At 35.3% G+C, this 12724-nt stretch overlaps 1 protein-coding gene across 4 annotated transcripts in view; it reads right to left on the bottom strand.

Moving 5' to 3' along the window:
• Positions 1-12724, bottom strand: part of CAMKMT (calmodulin-lysine N-methyltransferase) — a 208971-nt gene that overhangs the window by 185135 nt on the left and 11112 nt on the right. For all 4 annotated transcript variants that reach the window (XM_085575956.1, XM_085575955.1, XM_031504266.3 and 1 more), the window contains one exon: positions 9249-9313. In XM_085575956.1, the coding sequence (XP_085432082.1) occupies positions 9249-9313 (65 nt within the window). The remainder of the gene's footprint in view (positions 1-9248; positions 9314-12724) is intronic.

Here is a 12724-nt window from a genome sequence, read left to right on the forward strand (position 1 = left end):
GTACCACCACTGTAACATGGCTTGGTTCTGCCTCCCACTTCTAACCATGAACAGCTCTTTAACAAAAATAGAGGTTTAGGAATATTTCCTACCACTAAAAAGGAACTAATATTTGTTTCACAAATGTGATATTGTCTGGATTTGTTAAAAATTAAGAAGAGTGCTTTGGGGACAACAGTATTATCTTCTGATCTGATAGAAACCACATGTTTAAACATGACAACAAGTACTGCCTTAAAATATGGGAGTGGGTCTAAGTATAAAGGGGAACCTAAAAACTAATAGGTTAAAAAACTCCCTCAGATAGTGAAGCACATCTTCAATCAGTACTAGAATAGATGAGAAGAAAGTAAACTTAACTCACAAAGCATAGGTCACAGTTTGACAAAAATACAATACACAAGGACTTGGTGTTAAAAGGTATAATGGGCTCAAATTTCTTTCTTTTTAATCCTGAATATTATTACAGAATTCCATTTCTCCAGTGCAAGAGACCCAAACACATTTGAGTGCTCCCAAATTACCAAAAAGGCCCCAGACAAAATAATAATTTTTTAAAACCCCAAACCTTGCATTATTTCACTTTCTGTCACACTTATCAATAGTAGGGAGATGGGAAATAAAGGGTATTAGGGTGGATGACTTTTACAATCCTATACTAATTTTTGCTAGATTACCAAACATGTCACAAAACCAGTACATAGCTCAGAGTAGCTGCAGTTCTCCTTCAGGACACCAAAGAACTAAAAGACAGAACTATGAATAAAAGCTTAGATAGGATATATCTGTAGTATAAATAATTAAAATAACAGCTTTCAGAAAATGAATGAAATTGTAAGGCAGAGAATCATCAGGTGACTTTCAGTGCATAAGACAATTATGCTTTCTATAATTAAGTATAATATTTCATTCAATTCAACCTCTCCCTCATCTTCACATAATTAAAAACTTGAAACAGATTCATGTTTTTCATTCTTTTGTTGCATATTCCATGATAAAGTATAACAACAAAAAATAAATTACAGCTTTTAATTAAAAACCCATTCACTAGAGGAACAAGATAAGTGGCTTGTTTATAGGGCAGAAGGAGTAGATGTCTTGTATCAAAATTCCAGAAAGTCTTTTGACAATTTCATAAGAAACAGGCTAAATAAAATTGGGTTAAATGGATGAAGAAAACTGGCTATGGAGAATAATGGGAATAATTCTCAATGGTTTGCTATAAAAGCAGGTGAATTTAACAGATGGAGTTTCCATAAATGCCTACAGTACACTGTGCTCTGTTCTATGTTTTCATTGATTATCTAAAGGAACATGCCTATTACATTAGTAATTTATCAATTCTAGAAGTCCAGGAAGTTGAAAGACAGGCTTCAGAGGATAAAAGCAATGAACTGGGAGAGGTCTGGAAACAGGAAGAAGTTCAACAGGGACAAACAGCAGGTATTAAAATTAGGTAAGAATAATCTGCTATAGAAATACACAGTCAGGAATAACGGATTCCTTCTGAAGAGGACCAGGATTTTATGGCAAGTCAACAGCTCAACAGGAGTCAAAGTCATGCTGTTGTAAAAAGAAAATTAAATATTGGGATTACAGGCTGTAAAACACAAAATCTCCTGGTTTACCTAGCATTATAGAAGTCTCAACTGGAATACTATGCCCAGATTTAACAAACACTCTTCAAGAAAGATACAAACCAAAGGTATAGAGTCTAAAGAAAAGTCAGAGCCTAGCAAAAATGGCAGCTTAAGAAAACATGACAGAATTTGGCTTGCTGGATGTAAGTAAAAGAAGATCTAGGCAAGGTCATTTGATGATTTAATATCCCTAAAAAGCTATTGCAAATGAAAATTTCAGTTTTGCCAAGGGCCAAATCAGTAATAAGTTCAAGCTTTAGTAAAAAAAGGCTACCATTAGATATGAGGAGATATTTTCTACCACTAAGGAGAGTAGATGTGAAATTGCCATTGCTAGAACCAGTATGTTCTAAATCCTTGTTTAGGGGATAGTCACTTTGACAGGTGGGCTGCACACAGGCTGGACTCCAGTAATTCCAACAAACTTGCAGTTGCTCATCACACATTTTCTGTTTACCAAACCATTTGTATAGGAGGGTCTTTTAATCCACTAAGTTTACCAAAAATTAGTTATTTATATTTCTGACATAATGTCTTATCCATCTCTTTATATATTATTGAAATATATTTTTTAAATAATAGCTTAAACCTGATGTCATTTAATTTAAATGTACATACTCTCAATAACAGTATTTAATTTATCAAGCTAAGTATATGAATACTAGATCTACATCTAATTTTCATCTGGTCACTGCTAGGTAGATCAGTTTTCATCATATTTTCAGTCCGAACTATCATCAGACAAAACATTTCAAGTAGATATATTCACCAAAGGTTTCAAATTTTCATTTCTAGAAATATTTTACTCAAAGTATGGTCTTTTTAATACAATTTTAGGAATTTGTGTTAAATTGAATTCAAACCTTTCACTGTTACATTTTCAAAAGAAGATATGAGTTGACCCACTTGAATATGATTTTTAAAAAATTAAATACAGTGCAACTTTTGAAAAGTTCTCTAAACCAAACTTGAAACAAAACCAAAACAAGATTCAAGTTCTGTATAACATTTCAGCTGCATTTGTATAGCGAAAACAAATAACAAGGACTGCCATGCTACTGCCACACTTCAGCCACTAATGAGACTAGAATACAGTACAGAAAAATCCTCCATCCAGTGTGCACATCAGAAACCACCAGCATCATGTGGTGGTGTCAAACAGAAGGGAGATACTCAGCACTCAAAAAAAAGCAGCACTGAAAGCATGGCTAGAATGTGGCAAGTGAAAGGAATTGTGAGAACAAAAAGAATGATTACAAAGAAACATGCAAGTTCCACACAAATGGCAACAACCCAGTGCACATCAAACTCATTTGAAATTATTTACTTCAATTATACTCAAATTTGAAATATTTTTAGAGAAAAATTTAAAATGTATTGAAAGACTAAGCTGTATTAATAGCACAGCACATCTTAAAGGGATGTGCTTTACCATTGTTATCCTGCCCTGTCTCAATTAAAGACATGACTAAGCTAAATTATCTAAAGCAGAAGTAAACCCCACAAAATTAATTTAAATCATTCATATTTTTCTCCTTATACCAAAATACTACAGTTGGTGTTCCAAGGTGTTATAATGTATCTTCATAGTTTTAATTAATGTAAATCAAAAGATCCAATTTCTCATGGTAATCCATTTAGAATACATGGAATACTTTCAAAAATACTTCACATTGTAGAAGATTAGCATGAGTAGTACACTTAGAAACCTACTAATGCCAACTACTTTTTAAAGATTAAGACAACAGATGATGCCAAAACAGCTAATCGGAATGCCAAGGTACAAAAAACTGCTCAGCAACACAGAAAAGTAACTGCAGTTGCTCTGAGAGATTCACATATTTTTACCTAAAGGTTCTCATTGGAATAACCTGAACAGGAGAACCAGTTCCTACAAAAACTTCAATGTGACCTAGGAAGAAGGAGAGTACTCAGAGGGGCTGAACTGGGCTTCTTCATCTCCCAGTTCTCTAAGCTGGTGCCATGCTTGAAAGTAGAGGCACAAAGACAGATAATGTTTGGAATACATGGTAGGAAAAAAGTACTTTAGAGGAAAGGAAAACTGACCACAGTTATGACTTCTCTTTTCACACACAGGTTCCTGATAAACAGAAGATTTTAGTGAGTGGGGGAAAAGCTGAATATTTCAGGACAGTACTTAAAACAGACAAAATCATTGATGTTCCATCAAAGAACAATCTCATAAAAACAATTCTGGTAGCAATAGTAATTTAAAAGGTGCCTGCTTCTCTCCATATACTTATTTTCTGCTCCATTCCATATGCCTTATGCCGGTTATGTCAACGTGACTGCCTGGGATGATGCTGTAAACTGAATCATTGAAGTGAACTGGATGAAGGAGGGAGGGAGGAAACAGCTGGTTTTTCTTAACCCTGATCATGAAATGTTTAATTTAAAAGGAAGCTGCACAGTGAATAGTAAATTGTAGGTATCATAAATGCAATATTTCATTCAAAACTACACGTATCGTTGCTATTCAAACACTCTTCCAGACATTTTATTTTTTGTTGAAGACTTCCAAGGGGCTCTGAGGTTCTGACATGGTAAATCATTTCAGACTGCCACACTAGAGAAATAAGAGAAGGCCCAGAGGACAATGGGTGGCAGAATCTTCAGGTGAGAATACTGACAGGCACAGAGAGGCAGGAAGCATATGCCAGCTGGCAGGCTTTTCACCACTGATAACCAGATGTTAATTCAAAACAATGTGAGAAACTTCCACAGCAGCACCTGAAAACTGCACTCTGCTCCCTGGTTGATTCCAAGTAACATTCCATGAAATACAGGAGTGCCTCTGCTGCCATAAAGGATGTCAGCTGGTGATTGTCCCCAGGTAACTTTATGGCATCTATCTTTCCAAGCATGATCATTCAGTAGCTGCCATAATCACTCCATTGAGGAGTGCACATATCTGAGACACATAGTGAGAGCTCTGAAGAAACAAGTTGCTCTCTAAACCCATCCTCATATACTACCAGAAAGAAGATATCCTTCTTGCTTTAGTTATTTGAGAGAATAGAGGAAAGAAGAAAAGGTTCTTTGTTTTAAAGAAAATTTTAAAATATTTTTCTGAAGTAAATTTTATACAAAGTTGTATAACTACCAGTTTTAAGTATAATTTTAAAATTAATATAAACTGAAAAACATGTAAAAACTAATTTGTGTTTCCAAAAAACCTCGATGCAAACTTGAAAGTTAAGGGAAAATCATTCTCTTATGTAATTTCATGATGAAGGGCAAAAATATTCTTCAATCTAGCTAGCTGATTTATTTTGGAAACATAAAAAGAACATCCACAAATTTTTCAAAAAAAAACTTGTTGCAGAGACTAGAACTTCTAAATGTAAAATTAGCATAAACAAAAACAGTTCTAAAGATGTTGAGTAAGTGTTTTGTAACAGTAGCTATACCCAAACACTACGTTTTCATGAAACAGCAACATTTTCCACCAATTAAACTATTAAAATAAAAAAAAAATCAAGAAAGAAGTGAGTATATAATTCTACTTTTCCTGGATTTCATGTAAATTACCTGTTTTCCTCTATAAACAGAGGCAACAGAATTTAAAACTATCCTGTTCACATCTATCCCAAATGAAAAGCTTATGTGTTTACAGGGTCTACTCACCTACAGGAGCAACAATTTGGGAGTGTTTGCCTGGGCAGCTCTGTAACTGTAGCACCCTCTGCTGCTCTTTTAGTTGCAAACATATAATTGTACACTCAGTCAAGCAGAAAATAAAATGAGTATGTGTTGAACATCTTGTTTCTTGAAAATGAAATTATTAACTAATGCTATGTGCAGTTTACAAGAAAATGTTTTGTTATTACATATAGTAAATTTTCAATTTTATACTACTTGAGCATTCTGGAATATCTTGTTTCTGTGATAACATCAGACAGAAACATATCAGATGAACATTCAAAAATATGCTGTATTTCACTTATTAAAATTCTCCTTTACACAGCCTGTAGCTTGCTTAGACTGGGGGCAAATAGTAAAGAGGTTTCTATTTTGGCCCTGATAATTTCACTTAATCTAAATCTGCAATGATTACTTCTGGGATAGAGTCATAAACACTTCAGTTATAACTACTTTCTCCCACTTGGAAAGGCAAGGGAAGGAGACACTCTCAAAAGATCACCCTTGCAGAATTTTCCTTGATCTTTGGACAATTTCTTCTGCCAGGATGAGCATAGCATGTGGTTCCAGGGGCCAGCTGATATTATCCCATAATGCCACCACTGAACCTTCTGCCTGGGATCCATCAGTTCTTTTAAAGGACTATCTCAGGACTAGAGATGGTGTCATGTGCCCTCTTTTTAACAGATGGCATATTGCTGTCTAAAAGGAACAGACTGATCCTTTCCTTCATTCCAGTCCTCTTTTCCCTGCCTCCTGTTTATGCATAGAACTAAAGCTGAAGGAAGTACATTTAGCAATACATCCTGTCTGTGTGGAGAATTCATTTAGAGTTTTCATGTGGAAACCACTCTCCCACAAAGGATGAGCAGAGAGAAAAAAACTTCCACATTTTTCCGAGAAAGTGAAAACCTATTGCAACTTGTAATGTGAATTTTCATTCACAATGGCAATCCTACAGTGCAAATGCATGTTCAGAAATCTTTTTTAAAAAGACAGAATACAAGTATAAGTATACAAATACAAAGTTTGAACAAGCCATTGTGCAGAGGCAATTTTCAAAGTTAACAATTGGGACCCTGCAATATACCACTGACAGCTACTGCAGTTGGCTCCCTTTTATCCGGAAGCCTTTCTGGTGTAAGGCAGCATTTTTGGAAGCAATCACAAGTACTCCTCAAAAGCTGCTTATTGATATTTTATATAATGCTGCCAGCTAGTGGCACATCATGCACTGAGTTGATATCTACTGGGAGTATAGAGACAGTGGTATTAACTGGAGTCTGCTCTATCACTTTTCTTTTGATGGAATACAGTGATGTGGCTGTCAAAGACCATAAGCACGGAGATCAGCATGGGAAACTGAAAGACCATATTAACACTCCCTGAAAGAGCTTATTTTAACAGAAAGTACTTCCTAGAAGAAACAAAAAACCTCCCCCCAAATTACAAAAACCATGTTATTTGAAACAAATTATTATGTTTAAAAACAAAATTAAGTTTTTACAAAAGCTATTCTGCTTCATACAAAATTATTTCATCATCTACTAACTTCTAGAAAACCATTAATCTCATGATAAATATTCAGTATGGCAGCCAAAACAAAGACACAGAATACTAAAACATTTCCCTGCTTTGTGCTAACTCAGTCCAAGTCGTTAAAATTTAAACTTCATTTAAGTGAAGTTTAGTGGCCAGTAAATAAATGCTAACAGTGTGCCCCAAAAGAACACTGAAGTTGTAATTATTCAGTGCACCCCCCTCACAGAGCACGCTGCTGTGATAGCACACTGAGTTCTAGCTAGCTCCATTAGTATTAAATATTAGGAGAAATAATATGATACTGTCAAAGAGCATTTAAGAAACATTGGGGGGTTTTATCAGTACACTATGGTTTGATAATAAAATGTTCTTGTAGAACACTACAGAAATTATAAAAAACAGTCTACCTAATTTTAGAAAGACAATAGTAGTTACCTCTGGAGGTAAAAGGAGATAACACAACACCCTTATAATTTCCACAGTGGGTTAACACAAAGAGAGTCAAGAAATACATAGGAAAAGATCAAAGAAAGAGCCAATTCAAATTAAGAGATAATGGGAGTGCACAAAAATTCCATCAAGTATGACCCAAACAGAGCAACTCAGTAAACACATGGCTGGGAGAACTTCACCATGACGGTGCGACAGGCACCTAGTTACTCTGGCTGGGATACTGACAACAGTTATTCCATACAGGTGGTAGCAAAAAAGTGTGATTATTACACTCCAAGCCAGTAGTGTATGCTGCCAAAAGATAATAATTTTATAGTTATGCTAATAGCATGTAATCTAGAGTGCACAGTAAAACAGGCATAAATCAGTAATATGTGGATCCATACAGACAGACACAAAGACATTTTAAAATAGGGAAGCATTGAATCTGGAAATGACTTGGCAAAGGCTATGTATAATAGCATGGCATGAACCCTCAAAGCAATTCCGAATCCAAAAGGACAAATGTGAATCTTTGTATAAACAGAGAAACAGTGAGAACTACAAATGACACATTACTCCTGCGTTGGTGGTGTGCCTATTAGAGTGTAAGTCTTGCTCTACCATCTGCAATCAATAAAAAAGTAGCTGAAATACTGGAAGAAGAGCTGACAACACATCTATCAATAGGAAAGCATATGAGAACTTCAGCAGAATAAATTCTTTGTGTTAACAAGGAAATCTGTGTAGATTGAGCAGAAACTCAGTACCCACACAAAGAGCAAGAAATTGTGTTACCATATTACACTGTCCTGATTCCTTACCTGAAGCATTTTTAGACACACACACACAGAAAGCATTTTCTCTGCTGTTCGAAATAAATGTTTAAGTTGTTATATAATGAACTAATGTTTATCAAAACATAGCTTGGAATATTAAGACTGGAATTTTGAGATAAAACATATATATCAAAACAGTTTCTATATTATTGGCTTTATAAGTAGGGGGAAATATGTGTATATTTCTTGAATATCTGGCAAACTTTATCAACTTTATCAGTTTACTTCTGTGAAAACAAACAAACCAACCTGAAATATAAGGCAGAATAACCAAACAACAATTATACGCATATATCTAAATGTTAATTATATAATAGTAATTACTCATCGCATCAAAAATGTTTCAATGTTTGCCCAGCTTTGTTTTTACCACCTACCACAATTTGATAATTCAAGTCCATTAATAGCATAGATAATTTTATTAATAAGTATACTGAAGCAGAGTCATACTGGGTCAGACACTGATGGTCCACTTAGAGTTCATCTTGCCTCAGGTTAATGCAGCCAGTAACTGATGCTCAGACAAGAGTGAAAGATCAGGACAAACATATCATCCTACTGCCCCATTTATTCTCCTAACACCCAGCACTTCCTAAGCCATAAGTGATGTCTATATATTTGACAGTCACTGGAAATTTTTCTTGCACCATTTTTTTCCCCTTTTTTGAATTTATTTCATGTTTTAGGATCCAAAACATTCTGTAGGGAGGAATTTCACAACTTGACTGAGTGCTTTCTTTTGTGTTTCTCTGGTTCAAGTTTGTTCTCACCAAGCTAGGACTACCTGATTGCTTCCCATGTTCCTGCACTGCTGTTCCTCACACAGCTACTGCTAACCCTGGCCAACACAAATCAATGGGCTAAACTAATGTTTTATCCAGTCCAGTCCACTTGCTCTAATGTTCCCACCATAGCCACAATCAAAAATAACCAGCACTGGGAGAACTTAAGGGTGTATCCAACACAAACAACAGTGCTGCATAAAACTGTAATGCTATGGTAACCCTGACCACAGTAATGGAGTTTCCCAGCTAAATGAAATGGTTACTGAGGGCTCATACAGAAATGTTTTATATTGGCACAGTTAGACTTTTATCAGCATAGGACTGTACTTAAATAAACAGTGACTTACAGACATTCCCCGTGTTGTCAAAACTTGTAAGAACATCTTTAACATTTAAGAGGCCATTGTGAAATCTGGAAAAAAACATAAAAAGCGACTTTACTGATACATTAACCATTAAAAAAATCTTCAAGAAAGAGTTTACTGCATGCATTCACCTCTCACCACCCCCCTTAACAGTGAAGCAGCAAAAAGGTACTGCTGTAGCCACCAGGGGGAAAACAAGGGGACAATCACCAGTCTTCAAAGTCCCAGCACTGAAATCCATTAATCAGGAGGAATGTGTTTCTCAGAAATACTATCAAGAGGAAAACATTACCAAGGAGCATCAATTTTTATTTAGTTGTAGAAGACACATATTGGAAAGGAGGAATTTTGGTAAAACAATTTCTTTGAAAGGGAAAACCCATAAAGTATTTTTGAACAGCAGCTGTATGTACATTCCTATTTTCTCCCACAAAATCAAAAACACTTAACTAAGTTAATACTAATTAATGTGTTCAGCGAACTGCATTTTTTTTGTTTTATATTTTCATAACCCATGTGAAATAAACATTCAAAAGGGGGGATAATAAATTAATTACCTAAATTTCATACACTAGGTGCAAATTTTAGAATGCAGCAAGCATAACACTGACAGCAGCAGAAAGAATAAGTACCAAAACTGAATAAAAATTTACCTAAGATTTGCCTCCAAATGTGCAGTGGTACACACATAAAAAAGCACCTAATCTTGTTTTAAATATTCCAAACTAATCTAAGCCCAAAATGAACAAAAGATTAGTCTCACACTTTACAACAATCAGATCACATAGTTGTTTCACAAATGTATTAAAGAAAATCTAGAAGGAATTCAGCAATGCAGCAAAATATGGAAATATAGGGGTTTAATTATGTTTCAAATATAGTTTCTAAGGCTGTTTGGGAACATACTAATTTGAAACACTAAAAAAAAAATGCAATAAATTCAAGAATTTTAGCACCTACAAAATTAGTTCTCATTCTCTTAGCTGTTCTTTCCTGAAGGAAGACTGTTGTAAGAATGGGGGAAAAAAACAACCATTTGCAAACATGAAATTGCATATTTATTGTGAAAAACTATTTATAGCTTCTGATAAGCATAAGCATTAAATAAACACTAACAAGTTAAATTTTGAGAAGCACCAAACAGCAAGTAAACTAATTCTTAAAAAATGAAAATCAAATGGAAATCAAATTAACGAACTGAACTGAGCTCATCATCAGCCACAAAGAAATATATAAGAGATGTTACAAACAATTCAACTGGACATGAATACTCTTCTCCCAGGTACATAAAACTAAACCAAAATTACATGCCTTCTCTGCAGAGGAAGTCTACAAGGATGCTGATGGATCATATGGATTTTTAATGTACTTCTTTTTTGCAAGTTTGTTTTCCATCAAATTGGACAACCAATGTGACAGAGCTGGTGCAAGGGAAGTGACAAGAAAAGAGATAGGATTGCCACAGAGCTGCCCTTTACACTCTCCCCTGCTGACTCCTCAGAACCTTATAAACTCTGTAACTCTGCGTATGTCTGGGACTGTTGGAGGCTCTCATTCAGCTGTGAATGTCTCATCTCTAAATGAATGCAAATGGAGAGTGGGAGATGCTGAGGAAGTAAAAAAAAATTTAATCTCTGTTGGCATGCAGGGTAGTCTTGGGAAACATGTTTTGGTTTCGTTTCCCCCCCTCCTCAACTTCTTTATGCACATAGTTCATGTCTGTAGGAGATTTATCATGCAACTTCCCAAGTGAAACAAACAAAGGTAAGGATAAAAATTTAGGAGTCTAGTACCAGTAGTTCTAATGAAGAAAGAAAAACAGAAGTAAGTAAAGATTCCTGGTCTAGAAAAGAATACAATTTACATACCTCAGGGTCAAAAGGTAGGCAAACACAAAAAGGAGAAATTATAAAAACACAGCACTAGCCAAAACTGCTTAAAACTTGGGGAATCCAAAAACTGAGGAATTGAGCATAATTTCTTCCTGCAAACAAGTTTTAGAACTGAGGAAAGCAACATGCCAATAGCTGATGTACTTGTGAAAGGGAGAGCTCAGGAAAACACACTTCCAAACAGCAATAGCCATGTCTCTCCATTTGGATATCTGTACTTATGGGGCCTGCAGACAAACTCTGCACCCCAATTCTTTCATCACAGGCCTTACTCACAGACTTAAAGTTACACGCACCTGTAAACACTGGTGTTCTCTAACCCCAAATTCTGCCATAAATAGTCCTGCACCTAAAACACAGAGCCTGTATTTGATATCCACTGCCCTGCACATACATCCTCACCAGTTCTGTAACAGCTGCTGCTTCACTGTCCCATCCCATCATCTGCTCCTCCATCAGCAAACCCAGAGAAAGCTGCCAAGATACAGCACATCTGGTTTCCATGAGTGCCTATCACCATCACAGCTTTCCACAGTGCAGCTGACAGTCTTAAATGTCATGTGAACTGAATTATCAAAGTCAAGGAAAAGAATCACAGAAGCTTGGGATTAAATCCCAATGCTTAAATTCCCATAAATTTCCACAAGTATCTCAAAATACAGAAGAACATTAGTATTCAGTGCTTGCTCTGTTTCTGAGATCAACAAAGTACTTCAAAGAACACAGGTAAGCATCATGGAAAAAGTGAATTTCAGGCTGGCGTGGTTAATCTGATTCACAGTGTTCTTATAATAAGTCTCCAAGGAACAATAGGCAAAAATTTTTATGGCTGAGGCAATGAGTAATAGAAGACAAATTTATGAACAATAAACTAATTCAATTCATGTTTCTCCTGACACAAAGCAAAGCAGAATTCCTTACTCTGAACTACAAATAAATCAACTTCGGATTAAGTCAGAGAGAGTGAGATCAATCTTTAAATATTTAATCTTCCTTCCTCTCCAATTCAGGCAACACAAGTGGCAGACTTTTACTTGTATATAAAAAAAGCTAGGGTTAGTACAAAAAAAAATCCTCCTGTTGGTCCCTATTAAGGTATGTTTTTCATCAGCCATAATGTAACAAAAGTATGTTCCTTCCTTTCTTTTATATTATTCTTAAACTGAGTGATGAAAAATAATGCAAGTAAGCATATGCCTATATTCACTTTAAAAACCTAAAAAATCTAAGACAGAATACATTTCCACGTAATATTGAAAAGGGAAAAAACCAACCTCATCACCAAACACTATTAACCTATGTACAAATTAAAAGTATATTTGTAAAAAATGAAAGACAAGATAATGGTAAAAAATTACTGTTAAGGGTACTTCAGAAAAAAGCTTGTTGTATACCACCATCAATTGTCATTGTGGGCCACTAAGAATCTCAGAGTTATCTGCAAACTTGGCTATCTATCAGATGCTCTTTCTGGGCCAGAGTATAGCAAAAAAAGTCAACTTTTCTTTCAATCCAGTTCTAGATCACAGCTTAATGTGGCAAGAAACTGAAACAAAGCTTCTTTGA

Source organism: Lonchura striata, chromosome 3, assembly GCF_050655825.1.
Source record: "Lonchura striata isolate lonStrDom1 chromosome 3, ASM5065582v1, whole genome shotgun sequence".
Lineage (NCBI taxonomy): Eukaryota > Metazoa > Chordata > Aves > Passeriformes > Estrildidae > Lonchura > Lonchura striata.